This window comes from Bos mutus, chromosome 8 (genome assembly GCF_027580195.1).
Source record: "Bos mutus isolate GX-2022 chromosome 8, NWIPB_WYAK_1.1, whole genome shotgun sequence".
NCBI classification, from domain to species: Eukaryota; Metazoa; Chordata; class Mammalia; order Artiodactyla; family Bovidae; genus Bos; species Bos mutus.
The window spans coordinates 12,706,196-12,730,449 of NC_091624.1; the positions used below are offsets into that span (position 1 = coordinate 12,706,196).

Here is a 24,254-nt window from a genome sequence, read left to right on the forward strand (position 1 = left end):
CTTCTGCTGCTGCAATATACACCCCATGGACAAATGCCCTAGAATAGTGCTTAGAGCCCAGTAGGAGCTCAATAAATATTTACTGAATAAATGAAATTCCTTATCATCCATTGAAAGAGGCACAAGTTATTGTTTATGATTAGAAAACCAGGATGAATAGTATATGTTTTAAAGTCTTACAAATAAGTAGCAGTAAAATATAATGTGGTTGGAGACTTCTGAACCATCTTGAAATATCAAGGCAAATAGAAACTATTATAAAAGATATAATACAAATGCAAGGAGACAAAATGAGAATATCTGAAGAGCAAACTTACTAGTTATTTACAATGAGCCCAATTTTAATCCTAATGTTATTGGTACAAAAAGTGGAAGTTGCCAGGACTGCAGGAAATTTTTCTTAGGAAAAAACAGTTATTGTGGAAGGGTTTACTGCATTGAATCAGACAGGCAAAACTTGTTTAACAGCAGAAAGGATGGAACAACTTAATTACTCATGACACTAATACCTATATAATCTATATGAATTTTGTACCTTAAAAGCAGAGACCAAGTCTCTTTAAATGTCTAATTTTTAAACAATTATTAATTATATTTGAGAGAAAAAACAATAAAATGTGAAAATTTCTAGACTTATTTTTTTGATCCCAATATTAATAAATTGTTTATAAGGATTAAAAAATTGAAACAATTTTCAGATTAAAAATACTTGTTTAAATAGCAACTGGAATTAGGAAAAAACATTTAATGGCTTACAGATTTAAGAGATAATTACCCTATTCTAATAAATTTGACATCTCAATGACAGAGATTTTTTTTTCTGAAAAAGAACAAATTTTTTTTTCTAAAAAAAATGTAAATTATATTCAACCCTGAGAAAGGACATCTGTGGCCTAAGCATGAAAACTGGTCTAGGGTGTAAATGTTGAAAAGTTACTCAATAAATTTATTTTGCTCTAGCATATGAAAGACACTTCAATTTAATTCTGGTTGTTCCCTAAGAGATATCTAGATGTCATATCTGATGAAAACATACTCTTAACTGAAGAAATAACAAATTATATTAGTCTTAAAATGTCTCCAAACCTTCAAAATCCACAGTAAGTTGAAGAATGGAGCATTGTGTTTTAATAACCTCTCCATGGTCCTTGTGTGCTAAATAGAGCACTTAAAACTATTCAGTATTTAAATAATTCCTGGTTTTATTGAAACAGATGGAAATGGTCTATGTTGATAGTCTTCCTGTTTCCTTGAAAAGTAAAAAGCATCTGTCCAGTTTCTAATATATGCCATGGATGCAGTTTATCTTTTAATCTTGTCAACTCTATCTTGCAAATGAGGAAACTGAGTTTAGCCCAGATCATGTACATCTAGAAAATAGTACAAACAGGATTTGAACTTTGTTCTAATTAGCTCAAAATTCATGTCGATTCCTATCTTTGCTATATAAAATGTAAATAGAGGCAAAGATAGTTCTATTGAACTTGGATTTATAAATTTCAATGCTTAAAGAGTATGGGGGATTTAAATATTTATAACTACTTCCACCCCTCCCATGAGACAAGAGTGTCAGTACTTAAATTAGAATATTGGGTGGAATGTATCTTGATATTCTGAAAAGCTCACGAAGATCTCATGTTTATTGGCAAATAATGTTGAAACTCTTTAGAGTCTTTATTTTCTCTATCTTGGTTTACTAATGAAACCCATATTAGTTTGGGATTTTGTTTTTTACTTCTTAGAAAGTAGGGATATCTGTGAATATGAAAATGATGTAAACAATAACAAATATCATAGAATATTATACCTTTATGACATTTTCTAGCTCAATGTTAAAGCATTAGTTGCTCAGTCATGTCCGACTCTTTGTCACCCCATGGACTGTAGCCCGCCAGGCTCCTATATCCATGGAATTCTCCAGGCAAGAATACTGGAGTGGGTTGCCATTCCCTTCTCCAGAGGATCTTCCTGACCCAGGGATCAAACCCAGGTCTCCTGCATTGCAGGTGGATTCTTTACCATCTGAGCCACCAGGGAAGTCCCATGTATAATGTTGTATCAGCCATCAGAGATTTACAGGGTAAGAATTTTGTCCAATTAATTACCTTGTAGTCTGGACAAAAGCTAGCTTTTGCCTTTACTCCTGTACATGACAACTTCCTCTTCTGAAAAATTTCCCTGTTTGCAGACAAACAGAATTTCCCCATTTATTTATTTGTTAATTTTACCTGCAAATGGGCATAGGAGTAGGTACCACCCCAGGATTGCATTCTTGGAAGATGTGGTTACACAGCAAAGCTTCAGCAGCTGGCCGGCAGAACGGGCTCACTGCTTTCAGTTCATTCCAGGCAGCATGAACCAGTAGTTCTTGGGCCTCCTCAGGGTCTGCGTAGGAGTTGTTGAAGAAAACAAGAGCGTCTTTTGCCAGGACAGCATTGCACACCTCCCCTCTGTACTGGCCGCAGTAGCCTTTGTTATCTTTCTGTGGCTTGCTGAAAGAAGCAGTGAACAACATTCCGGATCACATGCTGTTTCTGAGCATTCAATCTGCCTTTTTGTTTATTTTCCATTTCCACATCTGCATCACAGAAATAGAAGATTGTCCTGGCAAATTGGTTGAAATGTTCCATCTGAATATTGTCATTTCCAGCAGCAATTATATTACCTCTAGCTACTCCAGAGGTTATGATGAAGATCCAAATTGATAACCATGTGGAAAGCTTTGGAAACTCTCAAGGCCAGAACGTGTGGGAGTATTTTTTATTATTTCCATCATAAATAAAATTTGACTCCACATTTCTTACAAATAAGCTGACGTAGCAACAAATACATCTACAAAACACATTCATCATGATGATTAATAAGTGGTTGAGTGTAGTAATTGGTCCGATCCAAAAACTTGCAGCTTTATGAACGTGAGAAGTCAAAAGTGAAATTCACTCAGTTGTGTCTGAGTCTTTGTGGCCCCATGGACTGTACCCTGCCACGCTCCTCTGTCCATGGGATTCTCCAGGCAAGAACACTGGAGCAGGTTGCCATTCCCTTCTCCAGGGGATCTTCCCAACCCAGGGGTTGAACCCAGATCTGCATTGCAGGCAGACTCTTTACCAACTGAGCCTCTAGGGAAGCGAAGCGATAGTTGCTTAGTCATATCCGACTCTTTGTGACCCCATGGATTCTAGTCCTCCAGGCTCCTCTGTCCGTTGAATTCTCCCATAGTTTATTTAAATGTTATGATAGGTAAGCATTTTAATTTTGTGGCACACATCTTCAATACTCAGATCCTAGCACCCACACATCTTCCCAACATTCCATTAAAGAATAAGAAGAAAGGCACACAGGGAGGAGAAAGCATTGGACTCTCAGATGAGAGTCTCTAGGACTCTCAGAGGAGCTAAGTAGCATCTTCAATTTTGCTATTTTCTCACCACATGTCTTAGGGAAAGTCATCTGGTTGCTTAAGATGCCATATTCTGTAAAGTGATGTAAATAATTATCCTGAGCCCAGGTTATTGTGTATTCATGGGTAGTAAAAGTACTGACATAAAAATAAGATTAAAAACTTATCTGTTATAATTATTGAAGAGGACAGTAAGGAAAATGAAAATACTGCTGGTGCTCTCTGCACATATCCACTGTTCCTTTAATGCAGGGCTGAGAATTATAGCTCCTCAATGGCACCCCACTCCAGCACTTTTGCCTGGGAAAATCCCATGGACGGAGGAGCCTGGTGGGCTGCAGTCCATGGGATCGCTAGAGTCGGACATGCTGAGTGACTTCACTTTCCCTTTTCACTTTCATGCATTGGAGAAGGAAATGGCAACCCACTCCAGTGTTCTTGTCTGGAGAACCCCAGGGACGGCAGAGCCTGGTGGGCTGCCGTCTATGGGGTCACACACAGTCGGACACGACTGAAGCGACGCAGCAGCAGCATACTCACTTGACAAATATTTATTGAGCACTTGTTATGTGCAGGCACTGTAATGGTCTCAATATATCTTTATGCCTTCCATCAGATATATTGTTAACAGTGATGGCAAATTCAAATTGCTTTCTCATTTAGATTTGTACATCTGTTGGAATTTAGCATTTCATTATCTTTATATAGAGGATTTCAAGAAAAGAAAATTAAACAACTGGAATTTGTTTAATTGAAGTGTTTTAACTGCTAAAAGATCTCATCTGAATTTGAAAAATTGATTAGAAATTATCAATGACTTGTATTTGAGGCAAATCTATTAAATGAGATACAACTCATTTAGGTAAAACAATGAACTTCCATGAAATATTATATTTTAAAATAATGTTTTCTAATATAGAATCATTTTCTAATTCATATTAGCATTTTACTAATTAGTTAACATGACTTTTATTGTATTACTTGTAGTTTATTGGGGGTTTTAAAAATGAAGGTTTTGAATAAGGGAACACAAAACTCCCAAGAAAACCTGGGCCCTATAAGGTTGAGAAAACACCAGAAATAGCTTATTACTCAACTTCTGAGGAAACCCAAGGTAGGATGACACTAACAAAGTTCGAGAGAAGCAAGGATACTGTGCTTTAAGAAACTGAGTAATAATACCTAATAACTGGAAGTAACTCAAACTGTTTTACAAAATGGTCATGCATATTGATAATCCTTCCTTAAGAGAGGAAGGTGACTATTTTCACTTAGAAAAAAATGTATCATGTAAAAGTTAAATATTTATTTCTCCTGATCTGAGTTGAGAATTAATCATCTATGTTTCATTGTCATATGATAACTATTCAATAACACTCCTTTATTTTTCCACTAATATTTTTAAATAAAAAGTTCATGATTTTGTTCTTTAATTACATAAGCAAAAGCCATTAAAAAAATTGGAAACTAAGAAAAATTACACAAAGGAAAAGTTATAAAAGTAGCCTTAGAGATAAGGGTTGTTAATAATGAATTAACCAATTATTTTCTCTGATTTCTGCTGCTTTTCTTTTTAAAAGCCCTAGAAAAATCTTTAGAACAACCTCAGTGTGAATTAATAGTACTGAGTCCTCATTGATTTTTGAGCACTAGCTACATAATGCAAAAGAAAAAAAAAAGCAGAATAGGCTTTTAATAGAAGGGAGAAGATCTTGGTTTTAATTTTGGTTTGTCTTCATACCAGCTTGACGATAACTAGTCTGTGAAAACCGTTTGCATCCTGGGAAAACCATACAAAGTGTATGGTTCTTGCTAATTTTCTGTGTCTTGCTGATGTTTGGGCAGCATTAAAGACTGCTTTTGTAGATTATCGTCGCTTTATTAGCCCACAAGGCAAGGGATATTTAGCATCAAATATATATATGTGTGTGTGTGTGTATGTATGTATACTATATCTCCCTTATTTTGGCAACTTATAAACCTCAAATTTTATGTGATGATCAAATTTCTGAGGCCAGATATGGAAGCCAATTGGGCCATTTTTTTCCCCTCGACCTCCTAACCTTATCACTTAAAAATTCCTTTTAAGGAGCTCGCAGCAAAACCTAGGGAAAAAGATGAATGCAAAAAATTTCCACTGGTGCCTTCTGCCTTTTGCAAGTGATGAGTCCCCTTTCTGTCCAACTGAAGTCATGTTTCTCCACATGTAGCTCTTGAGACTGCAGATGGAGTGACAGCAGAGGCAGCTGGTCCTGTTGCCCATTCAGCAATGGGACAGAGGTTGCAGGGATCTGTTCACAGAGTGCTGGTCATTTCGGAATAATCTGCCAAACTTCCTCCAAAAATTCTAGTTAATATGCCACTTGCAGTCAGTCCCTCTCTTGCCTCCTGACAAACTAAACCTGACTGAGTTCTTTTTCTGTATAGTTTCGTTTTTGGAGTCAACAAGTGATGTTTGATCCCAGCCTTGCTAGTTTCTCTTGTAACAGACAAGTCTCCTTGACCAAATGAAATATTTGAAGGGTTCTTATTGCATTTTCGCTTTTATTTTCTCTCTGGTTTAGCACGTATGACTCCCTTTCAGTAGAATACAGTTGACCCTTGAGCAATACAGGTTTGAATTACTTGGATCCACTTTTACGCAGTTCTTTTCAATAAATACTACAGTCCTATACCATCCCATGCATGGCTAGTTGAATCCAAGGATGCAAAATGTGGATATGGAGGAGCCCCATAGACATAGCGTGGACTGTAAGATACTGATTGGTGCCGCTAACCACTGAATTGTTCAAGGGTCCACTGTTTTAAAATGTAATGCTCCAGATTCTATGAGAGAGACATCTACTCCCTTTGAACACGTAATACATTGTCCAGTGGCACATTCAGATGACCAGCCATGCCATGGTTGGTGGGGACAACCCCACTACCTCAGTGGAAATGCCACACCTTCTTTTCCTGCCCTCCCATGTGGGAACTGTACCTCTCCTTCGATGGTGACACACCTTTGTTATACAGCAACTGCCCAGCCTCTCATTGTACTTATACCACGGTCAAGGCTCTACATCACTCTCAGTCTCCAAAGCAAACTGGAATTGTTCTATCCTTTCATGTCTAATGTCTTTGTGTATGATTGTGTGGCTCGGAGATAAAGAATCTGCCTGCAACGCAGGAGCTGCAGGAGACGCAAGTTGGGTCCCTGGGTCAGGAAGATCCCTTGGAAGAGGGCATAACAACCCACTCCAGTATTCTTGCCTGGAGAACACCATGGATAGAGGAGCCTGGCATGCTACAGTCCATAGTGTCGTGAAGAGTTGGACACTTAGCACACACGCATGCACATTCTCTAAGATGGGGGTCAGCAAATAGAACCCACAGGTCAAATTTGGCGCTCTGCCTCTCCTTATATCACCTGTGAGTTAAAAATGGTATGGTCAAAGGAATCAAAAGGAGTGAAAATTATATGAAATTCAAATCTCAGTATCCAGAAGTTAAGTTTTATTGGAACACAGCCCAGTTCATCCATTTCCAGATTGTCTATGGTTGGTTTTGTGCGGCCATAGCACAGCTGAGTAGTTGCAACAGTGACTATATGGCCCACAAATCCCTGTACTTACTGTCTTGTCCTTTACAGAAAACCAAAGGTCTTTGTGTTACCACAAGTGAAAAATGGTATGGGAGTTTCTTTAGTTAGCATTTAGTTGACTGTAATCAGTTAATAATTTTCCTTTGCATTTAGTTCTATGCGAATGATTTCTGTCCTTGAGCCCTTAGGGTTTGTGCATGCTTCCGTTATTACGAGGTTCTGTAATTCGTGTAGGGGTATGTGTGTGTGAGTGTGCGCGCACACGTGCTTAATCGCTCAGTCATGTCAACTCTTTGCAACCCTTTGATTGTAGCCCCACCTGGGTCTTCTGTCCATGTGGTTTTCTGGGCAAGAGTACTGGAGTGGGTTGCCATTTCCTTCCCCAAAGGATCTTGCAGACCCAGCGTGTGTATGTATATGTCCCCTAGTAAAATGTCAGTTCCTTGAGTGCAGGGAATACATAAAATTTCTTTTGTTCCTCCACTTTCCAATATAGCGCCAGAATTAGAGTGAGTGTTGTTTTTTTAGCAGCGTAATAGTGTGTATTTATATTTGGCTGCATCGGGTCTTAGTTGTGGCATGCGGGATCTTCATGACATCGTGTGCAGTCTTTCATTGCAGTGCATGAAACTCTAGTTGTGTCACATGGGTTCCAGAGCACGTGGGCTCAGTGGTTGCAGCATGTGGGTTTAATTGCTCTGTGGCACGTAGGATCTTAGTTTTCCATCCAGAAATCAAACCTGCGTCCCCTGCATTGCAAGGTGGATTTTTAACCACTGGATCACCAGGGAAGTTTCCTAGAGTGAGTAGCTTAAAGATGCATAGAGAAGACGTGTGCTAAAGGGATGAATGAATGAAAGATGACATCTCTTCTATGGGTGACCTGCATTTCAATTTACCTTTTTCCATGTATATGCCACATATCTCTTCAGTAAATATTCAGCTTCTCTATTGTATCCTTCAGGTCAGTATGCTGTCTCTTAGAACTGTGATAGCCACCTAATTCTCAAATACCTGATAATTTTATTTATCAGGTAAACAAATGCATCAAAGCTATATGAATTGGGAAAAAGATTGGGAACACACTACATTTTCTTAGGCTATGAATTATTGTTTATGCTATGAATGATTTCATTCCATGGAATTATAATCAATGGCTTGAGTTGTAGGTCCTGTTTAGTTGCTATGTTGAATGGGTTAGCACTATAGTTATGAATCTGTGTTTTTGACTCTGACTGTCTGAGCTCAGATTGAGGTTTTGTAGTTAGCTGTGTGGTCTGGACAGCTCTTTGTGCCTCAGGTTCCTCAGATAAAGAAGGGGATGATAGTTCTTGTCCCATAAAGTTGCTGAAATAGTAATATGAGAAAAGTGGTGCTTAAAATGTCTGCAGAACTTAACTTATTGTTATTTTAATTAACCATTTTGATGGGGGCTTCCAGGTGGCACAATGGTAAAGAATCCAGCTGCCAATGCAGGAGACTCAAGAGACACAGGTTCTATCCCTGGACTGGGAAGATCCACTGAAGTAGGAGATGGACACTTGCTCCAGTATTCTTTCCTGAAAAATTCCAGGCACAGAGGAGCCTTGTGGGCTACCGTCCACAGAGTAGAGTACAATCCAGAGTAGGACATTGCTGAGCAACTGAGTGCACACAACCATTCTGAATCTTGATTTCGTCATTTGTAAAATTAGGTTAAAATAGTTACCACACATCATAGAATTTTTATGAAAGTCAATTTATGCAAATAAAACATTGTAAATTTCAGAATGTTATAAGGTGTTACTTTCTTATCTGCAGGATAAAGCTATGAGGGAGAGTTCTGGAGTCAATGCTGTTTCTCTTTTCCAAGCCTAGCATTTACTTGATGTATGAGTCACTTATAGTCTCCAATTCAAAGTAACTCTCTTAATCTCTTTTCCATACAGTAGGGATAATAGTACCTATTTCATTGGGATGTCTCAAGGATAAATTTTTAAAATGTATGTAAAACTCTTAGCATAGTGCCTGATACATAGTAGGTACTCAATAGATACTAGCTATCTTCATCATCATCTTTTTGTGAAAGTATTTAAAGGATTAGAAATTAGAGAGTTTCTGAAAGATTACAGTGCTCAACAAATAATAGATAATAAATGGCATGTCAAACAAAGCAAAACAAAACCTTGGTGTAATAGCAATACCTTACCTCCATTCTAGTAGCAGGAAAGGGAGTTTCCACAGGAAATCAAAGTAAAGGAGAAAAGAAACAAAGGTTAGTGCATTTTCATCTCAAGGCTTCTAAGAGATAATTTTGATACCTCTAAGTTTCTGAAAAGTTCTCTGCATCTTCCAGGAGGCCAGATCCTACATTAACAGGCATATTTGGAGAAGGAAAGTAAGAAAATATTAAATGTCTGTAGGAACTGAATTCTTTTTAAGATGAGTCATCCATGGCATCATTAGCCTAGGCAGGATCATAGTCCGATTTTCCCTCTGTTAGCCACCCAGGGACTTTTCAACCAGAAAGCAAGGAGTGGAGGGCTGAACAGGAAAAGGAAAGAGGGGATGGATGGGGGAGCTGTTATTTTCACAGACCCACTGGCCTCACGTGGTCATACAGGGTCTCACACTCAGAAGGGCTCCATGCTTAGTGTAGTGTTCTGCTGTGATCATCTTGAAACACTTAATAATTTTCTAACAAGGGGCCCCACATTTTCTGGATAGAACAGATGGAAGAAACATAAGGAAATTCTTAAAGAGAAAATGGTATGTAATTCAGAAGGGGTAAAGACAGAATCTAATAGCAGCTGGACAAGGAAACCTGTTGAAACATGAAAAGACCAAGGTTCTGTATATGAAAAAGCCCTCAATTTAAGAAGAGAGGATTCTATACCATGGAGATGAACCAACACCAGAGAGAATCCAGCCATAGAACTTGGGAAGAGATATTAAACTTAGACGGGCTTCTATTTCAATGGCAAGTAAGAGGACAAAAAAAAATCAAAGTTGTTTAAAGGTGCTCAGTCTTTTCAAGAATATTAAGAGAATCAAAGGATGATTCACTAGACTTCGTGTGTTTTATACAGAAATTTCTCCAGTCACATTTTCTTTGGGGGGGGGGGGGGCGTGGAAAGGGAAGGGCTTCGAGAACCTTGCAATTATAAACAAGTGCTTTTATCTCAAAACTAGCTATTTTTAAAATTCTAAAAATTTCCAACAGTCATCAATATTTGTAGTATCTTTTCAATTATCTGGAAAAGCCAATAAAACTTTGGCTCTCTTTTCAAACATACAGCCAATCTAATATGAAAAAGCTGCATGATTATAAAAAGAATGCTTACCTTGTGGTACTAGCTGTGGGACAGCTGGTAGCAATTTAGTGCAGCTACTGGCTTATTCATTTATTCTTTTCTCTTTTATTAAGAACAAAAGCAAACACCTTTAATCAGTTGGAAACCAGATGAAACCACCATGAAATGCTGAGGGATGGGGTCTGTTTTGTTGATAAGAACACTCTCTGCCTATGGTGGGTGAAGCACTGGATGGGAGAGGGAGTTGTGTGCTCCTGCTGCATTACCCCAGGCCTCACAATTGTGGAGAACATTGCAAGGGACCCAATAGTGTGACTATGAGACATGACAGAGAATGTGAAACATGATGGTGTATTCAATTAGCTATGGTTATTATGAAACAGAGTCCAAAGTTTTATTTTCTCTGTAATAATGTGAAACATCAGCTCAAAATATAGAAAATAAAAATATGAAATGACTGGATAAAGATGTCATATATATATATATACATACATATATATACATATATATAATGGAATAATACTCAGCCATAAAAAAGACTGAAATGCTGCAACATGGATGAACCTAGAGATTATCATACTAACTGAATTAAGTCAGATAAAGACAAATATCATATGGTACTTATATGTGGAATCTAAACTCTGATACAAATGAACTTATTTACAGAACAGAAATAGAATCTTTTGCACATGGTTATCTGGTTTCCCCAATACCATTTATGGAAAAGACTATCTTTTCCCCATTGTATATTCTTGGCTTTTTTGTCATAAATTAATCGACAAATATATGTGTCAACTCACATATATGTGTAAGTTTATTTCTGGGATCTTGATTCATTTCCATTTGTCTATGTTTTTATATCAGTTCTATTAAAAAGCAGAGACATTACTTTGCCAACAAAGGTCTGTCTAGTCAAGGCTATGGCTTTTCCAGTAGTCGTGTATGGATGTGAGAGTTGGACTGTGAAGAAAGCTGAGCACCGAAGAATTGATGATTTTGAACTGTGGTGTTGGAGAAGACTCTTCAGAGTCCCTTGGACTGCAAGGAGATCCAACCAGTCCATCCTAAAGGAAATCAGTCCTGGGTGTTCTTTGGAAGGAATGATGCTAAAGCTGAAACTCCAGTACTTTGGCCACCTCATGCGAAGAGTTGACTCATTGGAAAAGACTCTGATGCTGGGAGGGATTGGGGTCAGGAGGAGAAGGGGACAACAGAGGATGAGATGGCTGGATGGCATCACTGACTCGATAGACGTGAGTCTCAGTGAACTCGGGAGTTGGTGATGGACAGGGTGGCCTGGTGTGCTGCGATTCATGGGGTCGCAAAGAGTCAGACACGACTGAGCGACTGATCTGATCTGATGTATAAGACTGTGTCATCTGCAAACAGGGACAATTTTACTTCTTCCCTTCCAATTTGGATGCCTTTTATTTCTTTTAATTGCCTGATTGCTTGGGCTAGGACTTCCAGTATGATGTTGAATACAAATGGTGAGAATGGGCACTCTTGTCATGTTCCTGATCTTAGAGGAAAAGTGTGTAATGTTTTGCTATTGAGTACGATATTGGCTGTGGTTTTGTTATATATGGCCCTTACTGGGTTGGAGCGCATTCCTTATATCCAATTTGCTGAGAGTTTTTATTTTTAATGTATGTTGAATTTTGTTAAATGCTTTTTCTGCATCTACTGAGAGGATCATATTTTTATCCTTAAAAATATGGATATATGTACATATATTATATATGTACATACATACATATATAATGGAATAATACTCAGCCATAAAGAAGACAAGTGCCTTTTTGCAGCAACATGGATGAACCTAGAGATTATCATACTAACTGAATTAAGTCACATAAAGACAAATATTAACAGATTTGTGTATGTTGAACCATTCTTGCATCCCAGAGATAAATCCCACTTGATCATGAAGCATGATTCTGTTAATGTGCTGTTGAATTTGGTTTGCTAGGATTTTATTGAGAATTTTTGCAACTATATCCATCAGGGATATTGGTCTTCGGTTTTCTTGTATTGCCCTTATCTGGCATTGGTATCAGGGTAATAAAGACTGCTGGTAATGCTTCTTTAAATGTTTGATAGAATTAATACCTGAGTCTATTTTGATGGCCTTTGGCTCTTCCAGGACTGTGCTCATTACAGGGATCATGGGCTGTCTTGCTGGTCTCTGTCACAGGGCTGAGGGTTCTGAGGACAAAGCTCAGGCATCTTGCCAATAACATGGCATCCTGGTGAGTTTAAATGGCAACTTGAGCCTTTTGAGGTTGTGACTGAAGGGGAAATGAAACTTCCTGGTTCATAGGGAGAGGATCCAAAAGTTTTTCTGGCTCCTTTTGATGACTAGCAGCAAATGTAAATGAGTCAGAAAAAGTATATCAGGTTTCTCCAATAATACATATGAATCTGGGCGTATGCATGGAAGAGTTTTGGGACAATGAAGGATGATCTTTATTTTTGTTGTTGTTGTCTTTCAAACACTAGGAGTATCATTAGACATAATCCTGAGCCCTAGAACAGATTTTTCCATTTCCATTTTTCCTGCTGGGATAAGTAAATAAACAGATGGAGTAAAAGCTTCAAAGTGAAACACAGAGAATGTGACAAAAAGTACCGTTGACTGCAAAACACCAGGGGAGGACGGGGGTGGCTGAAATGGGAGAAAGGAGAGTTTGAGGTAAGGAAGCATTGCCGGACTATAAAGGGGAAGCATCAGGCTCTGGACCTCTGAGGCTAATGGAGAAAAGAAAGAAAGAAAGTGAAGTCACTCAGTTGTGTCCGACTCTTTGCGACCCCATGGACTGTAGCCTACCAGGGTCCTCTGTCCATGGGATTTTCCAGGCAAGAATACTAGGTGGGTTGCCATTTCCTTCTCCAAGGGATCTTCCTAACCCAGGGATTGAACCCAGGTCTCCCTCATTGCAGGCAATGCTTTACCATCTGAGCCACCAGGGAAGCCCTAATGAGGCTAATGGAGAGAGATGCCAAAAACAGAAATGGAGAAAGCAGATGTCATGACTAAGCTCTGAGAGATCTGGGAAGCATAAGACCATGCTTTGATGTGATTCTGAATTAATGTGGTTCTGTGCATCCCTTTTACACCAGAGTGGCCTCACTTTCCTGGAATATTGGTTCCCTATTTCCTGAAATAGGGAGCACCCTAGAGTTGAGATGTTGTTTCCTCAATAATGACAAGGGGACACTTATGAGGCATCTAGCAACTTTGACTGGAAAGAACAGGTTCAGTTCAGTTCAGTTGCTCAGTCCTGTCCAACTCTTTGCAACCCCATGGATGGACTGTAGCACGCCAGGCCTCACTGTCCATCACCAACTCCCGGAGTTTACCAAACTCATGTCCATCGAGTTGGTGATGCCATCCAAGCATCTCATCCTCTGTCATCCCCTTATTCTCCTGCCCTCAATCTTTCTCAGCATCAGGGTCCTTTCAAATGAGTCAGCTCTTCACATCAGGTGGCCAAGGTGTTGGAGTTTCAGCTTCAACATCAGTCCTTCCAATGAACATTCAAGACTGATCTCCTTTAGGATGGACTAGTTGGATCTCCTTGCAGTCCGAGGGACTCTCAAGAGTCTTCTCCAACACCACAGTTCAAAAGCATCAATTCTTTGGCCATCAGCTTCCTTTGTAGTCCAACTCTCACCTCCATACATGACTACTGGAAAAGCCATAGTCTTGACTAGATGGACCTTTGTTGGCAAAGTAATGTCTCTGCTTTTTATATGCTGTCTAGGTTGGTCATAACTTTTCTTCCAAGGAGCAAGCGTCTTTTAATTTCATGGCTACAGTCACCATCTGCAGTGATCTTGGAGCCCAGAAAAATAAAGTCAGCCACTGTTTCCACTCTTTCCCCATCTATTTGCCATGAGTGATGAGACTGGATGCCATGATCTTAGTTTTCTGAATGTTGAGCTTTAAGCCAACTTTTCACTCTTCTCTTTCACTTTCATTAAGAGGCTCTTAAGTTCTTCTTTACTTTCTGCCATAAAGGTGGTGTCATCTGCATATCTGAGGTTATTTATATTTCTCCCAGCAATCTTGATTCCAGCCTGTGCTTCATCCAGTCCAGCGTTTCTCATGATGTACTTTGCATATAAGTTAAATTAGCATGGTGACAATATACATCCTTGACATACTCCCTTTTCTATTTGGAACCAGTCTGTTGTTCCATGTCCAGTTCTAACTGTTGCTTCCTGACCTGCATACAGATTTCTCAAGAGGCAGGTCAGGTGGCCTGGTATTCCCATCTCTTTCCACACAGTCAAAGGCTTTGGCATAGTCAATAAAGCAGAAATAGATGGTTTTCTGGAATTCTCTTGCTTTTTCAGTGATCCAGCAGATGTTGGCAATTTAATCTCTGGTTCCCCTGTCTTTTCTAAAACCAGCTCGATCATCTGGAATTTCATGGTTCATGTATTGTTGAAGCCTAGCTTGGAGAATTTTGAGCATTACTTTACTAGCGTGTGAGATGAGTGCAATTGTGTGGTAGTTTGAGCATTTTTTGGCATTGCCTTTCTTTGGGATTGAAATGAAAACTGACCTTTTCCAGTCCTGCGGCCCTGCTGAGTTTTCCAAATTTGCGGCATATTGAGTGTAGCACTTTCACAGCATCATCTTTCAGGATTTGAAATCGCTCAATTGGAATTCAATCACCTCCACTAGCTTTGTTCGTAGTGATGCTTTCTAAGGCCCACTTGAGTTCACATTCCAGGATGTCTGGCTCTAGGTGAGTGATCACACCATCGTGATTATCTGGGTTGTGAAGATCTTTTTTTGTACAGTTCTTCTGGGTATTCTTGCCACCTCTTCTTAATATCTTCTACTTCTGTTAGGTCCATACCATTTCTGTCCTTTATTGAGCCCATCTCTGCATGAAATGTTCCCTTGGTATCTCTAATTTTCTTGAAGAGATCTCTAGTCTTTCCCATTCTATTGTTTTCCTCTATTTCTTTGCATTGATCACTGAGGAAGGCTGTCTTATCTCTCCTCGCTAATCTTTGGAATTCTGCATTCAAATGGGTATATCTTTCCTTTTCTCCTTTTTTTTTTTTTTTGCTTCTTTTTTTTTCACAGATATTTGTAAAGCCTCCTCAGACAACCATTTTGCTTTTTTGCATTTCTTTTACTTGGGAATGGTCTTGATCCCTGCCTCCTGTACAGTGTCACAAACCTCTGTCTGTAGTTCATCAGGCACTCTGTCTATCAGATCTAGACCCTTAAATCTATTTCTCACTTCCACTGTATAATTGTAAGGGATTTGATTTAGGTCATACCTGAGTGGTCTAGTGGTTTTCCCTACTTTCTTCAATTTAAGTCTGAATTTGGCAATAAGGAGTTCTTGATCTGAGCCATAGTCAGCTCCCGGTCTTGTTTTTGCTGACTGTATAGAGCTTCTCCATCTTTGGCTGCAAATAATATAATGAATCTGATTTCAGTGTTGACCATGTGGTGATGTCCATGTGAACAGGTTAAGGAGAGAAATAAAAGTGGCAGGTGTCTCATGGGGTTCAGATGTCTTATTACATTGCACTCATGAGATACCCTTTTTAAATGTGCATGAGGAAATTTTAGGAAAAGTAGAGGAGCTTGAAGTCTCATAGTAAGTGTGATGCAACAGGAAAAACAGATCGGGGATGAACGAATGGGTCTTGTGGCTTTTTATGAATTAGCTACCTAAGGGAGTGTTATTCAAAAACGGTACCTCATACTTTCCAAACCCATTGACTAAAGTCAAATCATTGCTGGTTTCATTCTACATGAAATTACAGAAAGGTGAAGATAGGTGAATTAAGGTACACATTTTATAGGTTCCTTTCTCTGGACCAAAATCCTAGAAGACAGGATATTGATAAATTACACAAAGATAAAGCAGGAGTTTTTCCTATTTCTTATTTGGGACTCTAGAAGCAGAGAATCTTATAAGGGCCCTTTAACCTGATACATGATCAGCCACATTAATGCAAAAATGGTAGTATGACACAGTTGGGTAGACAGCAGGACTGAGTTAGTGGTCTAAATCTTCTTTGGATTTTTTATAACATGAAAGTGATTCAGAAGTTGCTACAGGCCCCAAGAGGGATAAGGAAGAAGCTGACTTGGAGTTTAGCATGTATGGCATTGCAGAGAGCCAAGGGCAAAGGTTGCATAATAGACTCTAGAGAGGGAATTGATGAAGGATTTGACCGAGATGTAGAGGATTATACTGCTACAGGAAGAGCCTCAATGGGGCTGAGCCAGACAGGGAGGTCCTCTGGGTTCCAACCAAGCCAAGAGATGAGCTCACTAGTTCTCCAGCTGTAGACTTTACCAAAGACTAGGGTGGTCCAGAGGACACCACTGCATAAATCCAAGACTCCTTCTCTCTTTCCATGTAAGGAAGAGAGAGAAGGAGGAAAGAGAGGAAGAGACATGGCAGGGACTTGATCTTTGAATGCCTGAATAATGACCAGAAATGAAACTTTCTTCATATTAGCAACACTTGTTTTCTCCTCTAACCAGGGGATGTGTAGTTTAAGCTAGATTAGATCAGTTTATTTTCTTGGATTTGAGTATTCATATGTAATTATTTCTCCTTCTCTCTGCACATACATATGTTATCAACATATAGTTATATAAATATATGTTTACTGAACACTGGCTCCTGATCAGTTAACAAATCAAACATAAGATAGTGAGACTAGAATCATTCCAAGTAATTTAAAGGCATCAAAAATGTAATCATTTAATTATCTCTTGAACCTTCTCATGTTCTGTTGTTTTATCTGTTATTGTTTGTCCTAGACATTTTTCTTAAAATCTCAGACACATCTAAACTCCTTGTACCACATTCAGACACTTTCAGACCTTATCTTTTCTCTCCTGACCTGCCGTCTACCTAATAGGTTTCATGCATCTCTCCTCTTCTCTGTTTACCAATTGTTGCTGTTGCCAGAATTTCATAACTTTTCCAGACTCCTCGAATAACCTAACTGCATGCCATGCCCTCTCATCTTTTGACACCTGACATCTGTTGATTTGATAAAGAATATATCTGACCATATTCACTTGTCTCCTCTAAAAAAATTAAATAACTTCTCATTGATTAAAGAGTACAGTCAGCCTGGTCAGGCTCTTCATAATCCAGCTAGATCTCACGTTTCAAACCTTTCTTCCTCTCCTCCACCTCATCTCAGTCTCCATCATGACTTGCTATTTTCTGGACTCACTTCGACCTTGTCATCTCTAACTCAAATGGTACCTCTTTTCGAAGGATTCCCTTAAACTCTCTTTTTTCCTGCTGTTGTAGTTTGTGCTTCTGCATAGAACATAGTCTGTGCCATGATGTCTGTGACTGATAGGCTTCCTTTTTAGATTGAGAGTCCCTGGAAGACTTGGACTCCATTGTTGATGATCCCATTCATGAATTAAGTTTGCATCCTTTACCTAATGCAATGGACTGAACCTAGTGTACTTCATAAATGCACGTAAGAGTGCTTCATAGACAACAAATGGTATGTGGAGAGTAATCAGTTTATTATTTGTTAAAGTGAGTTGAATTTACTTTTAAGCATCTCACCCTTCTCTGGGAATATGACTTCCCATCAGTGGAAATTCTTGAATAATTGATGTAATATCTCAAGATACAGATATATTCTTGGAGGAGAAAGCAGAAGGAATCTGGTTTTGAAATCTCTTTCCTTCGTGGGCATGCCTCAGAGGGCCAGCCTTGCCCAGTGCTCCCTATGTATTTCTCTGTGTCCTTATTCACCTCATGCTAAAAATCACAAGCATTACTAGAAATTTCCTCATCAGGGAAGATCAAAGAAGTGGCACTGTAATAAGAAATATCAGGCTCTGGGGAACTGGCTCTGGATACCGGTTCTACCAGCGCTTACCTTACATGTGAGGCCAAGCATCTCTCTGCTGACCCTTGGACGGTAGGCATGCTATGAATATTATCATGCCTGGCATTTCCTGATACAGGGATTATTTCCATCTCTAGGAATTCCACAGATGTTCTCAGAAGCCTTTGGGACATGTAAGTTTTAAAAATAAACCTTTATAACTCAACACAAATATCCTAGAAATCCATGTGTCAGCCCTTTTCCTTGAAAATATCTGTGGATCCTGTTATCACTTGTGTGAAACAAGAAGGGGAAAGGCCATAAAGTAGATAATATATTTATAAGTAAAAATGCCCTAAAATATAGCCAATTAGAAATTGCCACAAGCATGTTAAATGTCTGCCAGCTTACTCTTTGAGAGCCTTGGAAAGCTTGATTAACCCCCAGAAAGAAAGAGGAGGAAGAGAAAAAAGAGGATGGGAAGGAAAGAAAAAGAAAGGGAGGGAGGGAAGAAGGAAGGAAGGAGGGAAGGAAAGAAGTAGGGAGAGAGGGTGAGAGGGAAGAATAAGAAAGGGAAGAAAAGAACATGAAAGAGAAGGATATTGAAAGAAATGAACTCCTGGAAGCTGTTTCATATCACTTAGGCAGGCATTTAAGAATTTAATTTTTGAAGCAATGAATTTCCCCAAATCAATTATTTTGGTCAACCTTTGAGTATACCTATGGAGGAAAAAATATCCCAAATGGGCCTGCAGTAAGAGATTAAAAAAAAAAAAAAGATGTTCCCTAGTGAAGGATGTTGTGGCATAGTACCGACTCTTGTCTCCTCAGTCAGTCAGTCAGTTCAGTCGCTCAGTCATGTCCAACTCTTTGTGACCCCACGGACTGCAGCACTCTAGGCTTCCCTGTCCATCACCAACTCCCAGAGCTTGCTCAGACTCATGTCCATCGAGTCAGAGATGCCATCAAACCCTCTCATCCTCTGTCGTCCCCTTCTCCGCTCCTGAAACAGTGCAATTGCGAACAGCCATCCTACCTGCTATACTGATGGTGGCTGCAGCCTTCGCGGTACTGAATTTATCTCCGTGCTTATTAGTAGCTATGCATGTGTAGAGTCCTGGCTTGGTGATAAACAGCTGCAGTCTTGAGTCAATTACTCGGTCTTTCACACTTTCTTGAATAGACCCAGAAGAAACCTGGTGGAGTCAGGGGGAAAAAGAAGATAGCATTAGGTCAAGAATTTCTAATATGCTGTATAAAGTAGACTGGAAAGAAAAAGGATTAGGATCAAAAGGCATGTGACAGATTGCGAAAATTGCCAACAACCTTTGTCTCCCAACGCCCACGACCTTACAACGTGACTTTGTTGCTCTTCCTTTCTGAGGTGGCTTCTTTCCTCATGCTTTGAGTCTTGATTGGCTTGTGACATGTTTTCAAAAGACACAGAGACTTGCAACATTCTTGCACACTGTGGCTTGCTTTCTTATTTCTCTTAGAACCTGTGACCTCCTGTGAATAAGCCAGAGCAGGCCTGATAGAGGATGAGGCACTTATGGCCCAGTTATCCTCACTGATCCACCTGGCAGCCAATAATAACCCCCAGATATATGAGTAAGGCCATTCTAAACCCACTAGCTCCTAGTCAACCTGCCAATCACAGGAGCTAGATCAGAAAGATCAGGCAATCCTAGCCCAAATCAGCAAAACCACCCAGTCGAGCCACGGACTTGTGAGCATTAATAAATGGTTCTTGTTTTAAGTGATCAGGCTTTGGGATGTCTGTGATGTGACCGTAGATAACTAACACAAGCTAGAAAAGATACCTTGTGTGTATCCTCCAAGATACGTCTCTATGTCTTAAAGTTAGAGACAGTCAATTATGAGAGGTAATAGAGTTTTGGACTCATTTTCATAATTCTTTCCCAGTTTCCCCTTAAATGCGCAACAAATAGTGGATGGTTAACAAGAAAAAAATGGTTGTGAAGTCAGTCCTGTTTCTGCATCATGAACCATATCAGAAAATCAAATATCCTTGAAGAGCCAGGCTACCAATGCCATATTAGCACATAATTGACAGGTAATGTACCTAAGTGCTCTTTAGTCATCAGCATGCCAACTCTGAGAAAGACAGCTCCCAGTGCATTCTTTTGGGTTGCAGAGTTCCAATTTACTGACCCCAAAAGTCTGTGCTTTTAATCTTTATGTTTTACTGCCTTACCTGGTCCTAAAACTGAATAGTCATTAGAAAAGAACAGTAACAACAAAACCTCAAATCAACCATGAACAAAATAAACGTCTGACTTAAATGTCATTGTTAAGGTGGTGACATTTATTAAACTGGTGATTCTTTCTTCACTGTTTTCTTAAGCACTGTACCATTAAAAAAAATTTTTTTTCATTATCATTGCTTATCTGAGGGGGAAATTGCTAGTTTGAGAGAAGTGTGAATAGACTGACAATCAAGAAATCAGCTAATGGTTTACCTTGAGCAGGAGTAGGAGTGGGTACCTTGGTGGCCTTGAAAAAGATCTTTCTGTCTAGTAGTAGAGAATGAAACTAGGAGTAAGAAACTTGGAGCCAAGATATTTTACTGTTTCACCTGAGGGAGGATTCACATTTAGATCAGCAAGGGGGAGGGAAGCCCCGAGGTGAGACCAACTTCCCATGCTTCTGCTGCCAGGTAGCTGGGTGGCCCCAGAAGCAAGCACTCTCTGTCGCAATTAAGCAGTGAAAGTTTGTCCAATTAGCTCCTGTCTTTTTATTCTTTATCTACACTATGAGTCTCCATTCTTTTAGAAACACTGGTTTATGTGAGCATCAGTTTACCTTAACTGGGGAAACTTCCCAGCTCAGATCAAGTATTGTGGCATTTTCCCCAGATAAGCAGCCTGGACTGTATAAGAAATTGACAAGGGAGAGAGAAAAATATCTTTGAGAGACACACATGCAGCTGGGAATTCAAACCGAATGCATCACTATATTTATCAGAGGTGCAAGTTCCTATGGATTTGAGTGTCCAAGTTAGATAGATGGAAAGGGCTGAACAAGTTGAAATAGAATTTGAAAAGATGATTGGGGTATAGTTGACTTACAACATTGTGTTAGTTTCAGGTGTACAGGAAAGTGATCTGTTATACATATTCATAGGTCCATTTTTTCCAGATTCTTTCCGTAAAGGTTATTACAGGATATTGAGTAGAGTTTCCTGTGCTCTATAGTAGATCTTTGTTAGTGAAATAAAATTTTGGACTCTCCCCAGGTTTTAATACTAAGCAACAATGAGAAAAAAAGCTAAAGAGCTCAAACCTCTGCCAGTTAGTATGTTTTATGCTCTGAGGATATTTTGTTTATAAGTATAATCCCTTCGCAGTTTATACATGTGAAATCTGTAGAACAGTTACCTTCCTCCTTTGCAACTTTGTTTCTTCTTTTAAGAAGTAGATCTGTAGTGCCGATGCCTAGGAGACAACTCAGAAATGAGTAATCCCCTAAATGCTGACTAAACCTGCACTATTTTCATGTTCACACCTAAGAAAGTCACTCCTCAAGGTCACCGAAAACATTCTTGGGAGGAAAGCGAAATGAGTTTTAAGCCGCCTGACCCCCGTCCTCCTGGACACCGTCCAGGTGCTGACATAGTCCAGCGGGTAGACCATCAAGTTCCAAGGCTCACTGCCTGATGATGATGTGGTTCCTAAGTACTTTTCCTCCTGTTTCCAGAGGCCTGGCTTGATTCCATTTGTGACTCATGCACAGCAGGCCTTGTTAGTCATCATTTGAATTTGTTTTTCTTTCTTCATGGAGCAATCTGACCAACAGTTTAGTATTTTTGATGACCTAAAATTCAGAACACCCCTTTGCCCTGCATTTTGGTCATTTGGCCTTTCAGATTTAAAAGCTCAAAAGGATAAGTTCAGATTATGCCTGGGAGCTTTAAGCAAGGTGTGCTGAGGCAAAGTGGAGGACTTCATTGAGATGACTTTATCTGTTTTTACAATAAATATATGTTTTTTCTCCAAGTCACCCAGGCATACTGACCTGAAAGCTCTGGATAAACAGTTCTCTGTTGTGTTTGTAGGGGTGAGACTGTGACCTCAGATGAGGCCATCGAACAGGAACTCTATTAAAGAGGCATATTAGTTCACACCTGATAAAATGTATGTAAAAGCCTTCTGAAGGAGACAACATAGGTGGAATACTTTTTACATATCATTAATAATGCTGTTTGGAGAAAATTTACCCCCAGTTATGGAGCCTATAACTTTATCATAATTTGACCTCTGAATGGTATTCTGGCTTCTATGACCTTGTCATGCAGCAAATAGTCCCAGTTGGCTAGGACTATCTCGGGGAACTTTAGGATGTGGCCTAATATGGCCCATGTCTGCTGCTGCTGCTAAGTCGCTTCAGTCGTGTCCGACTCTGTGCGACCCCATAGACGGCAGCCCACCAGGCTCCCCCGTCCCTGGGATTCTCCAGGCAAGAACACTGGAGTGGGTTTCCATTTCCTTCTCCAATGCATGAAAGTGAAATTGAAAAGTGAAAGTGGAGTAGCTCAGTCATGTCCAACTCTTGGCGACCCCATGGACTGCAGCTTACCAAGCTCCTCCGTCCATGGGATTTTCCAGGCAAGACTACTGGAGTGGGGTGCCATTGCCTTCTCCATGGTCCGTGTCTAGGGAGTTGTAATAATGTCTGTTTATGCATCATAGAAAAAGGAACAGGTTGACTGAGAAAATTTCCCATTCTGTTTCTAATCAACATAGCCGTGAATATTGACCTCTTTCAATCTGGCTGCTGAGACATCCCACATAATATATTCCACTTGATATATGTAATTATCTTGGGTTTACATAGTAAGAGAAGATGTTTCCATGGCTCATGTCCTTTAAACCAAAAAAACTGCCTGTTAAAAATATGTATAAAATATAAGTGAGCTTCCCTTTAAGGAAATTCAAAAACCACAATCTTCAACACAGATTTGGCTGTTCATTTTGAAAACTCTTCTAATAAATTAAAATGATTGAACTTTTAACATGTTTTAGGAGTTATAAATATATCTTTCGGACAAAGCAAGAGAGATGTGCAAATTTTTTATTTGAATGCCAAAATAATAGAGTTGGATTTAACTTTAAGTAAATCTGGTTATCAAAATATGAGGATATTTTCTTTTAGAAAAGTAATCTCTTCTGTAGCCATACCAAAGTATTATTTCCAATGCTGTAAAACAAAAGGGATATTACTGCTCACTCTGAGTTCATCTAAGACTACAAATTTTCATGAAAAATGAATGATATCTCCATAGAAAAAAAGCAAAAGAATTTTTTATCGCTTTGGGGCAGTTTCCTTGCCTTTCTCTCGTTCTTTGGCTGTAAGCATTCAGGGTTTTCGTTTACTGGCATGTTCATGTATGGGGATGAAGGTGCATTCACATCTTTTAAAGTACTTATGGTACTTTGTGTATTAGTGAAGTTAGTTCACTGCCTTATAGGTAGTTAAAGGGTACAGTTCAAATCCTGTCTTATTCTGTGCCAAATTGCTCCCTGCTCTGCATTTGTCTTAATCCTGCCCACCCAAAATGATCCCAGGTCTGTGGACTCTTCCCTGTTCTCAATAGACTTCTCTGGTTGGCTACTTGTCTGACATTAAATGCCTAAAATTGCCTCCATTTCCTGTGATTTGCATCAGCACAGGGCAGGCATCTCAGTTTCTAGTTGGACTCGGAGAGTAGCACCAAGAACAAAACTTGGCTGTAAGAGCAAACCCTCTCTGACCATGAGAACTGCAGATGTCCTTTTGCTTTCTTTCTGGAAGAAAGTCACTGTTCGTTTATTTTATTCCTGTTTTAGAATCTCCGGCAAAGAATCTATTTTGCTTTCTGATTTTTTGTGAATCACAAATTGAAAGATGAAGTTGGAGTCTCAGTAAGACCAAAACTAACTCAAACCATCTGGCTTTTAAAAATTACTCCTCAACTCCAACAGAGAATAATCATATATCTTCCAGTTCTAAACTCATACAAGCCTTTTAAAGAGTGAGACAAATTAGTAAAGTCATATTGTCAGTTCCCAAGTTTTCTTAGGGCATCTCTTTATGCTACTTTGAAAGGCTTAAGACAGCT

At 39.3% G+C, this 24,254-nt stretch overlaps 1 protein-coding gene and 1 long non-coding RNA gene across 5 annotated transcripts in view; one reads left to right on the forward strand and one right to left on the reverse strand.

The window, feature by feature from the left end:
- The window catches only part of LOC138988862 (uncharacterized), a 123,291-nt gene that overhangs the window by 60,562 nt on the left and 38,475 nt on the right, over positions 1–24,254 (forward strand). The window lies entirely within an intron of this gene.
- Positions 1–24,254, reverse strand: part of MUSK (muscle associated receptor tyrosine kinase) — a 98,767-nt gene that overhangs the window by 17,925 nt on the left and 56,588 nt on the right. Inside the window, exons 7-9 of one of the 3 annotated variants that reach the window (XM_005910514.2) lie at positions 19,170–19,329; positions 9,172–9,178; positions 2,229–2,492 (exon numbers count right to left, since the gene is read on the reverse strand). In XM_005910514.2, coding sequence (XP_005910576.1) covers positions 2,229–2,492; positions 9,172–9,178; positions 19,170–19,329 — 431 coding nt within the window. Of the gene's footprint in view, positions 1–2,228; positions 2,601–9,171; positions 9,179–19,169; positions 19,330–24,254 lie in introns of those variants that run through there. The other 2 variants (XM_005910517.2, XM_070375125.1) reach the window with 2 other exon arrangements.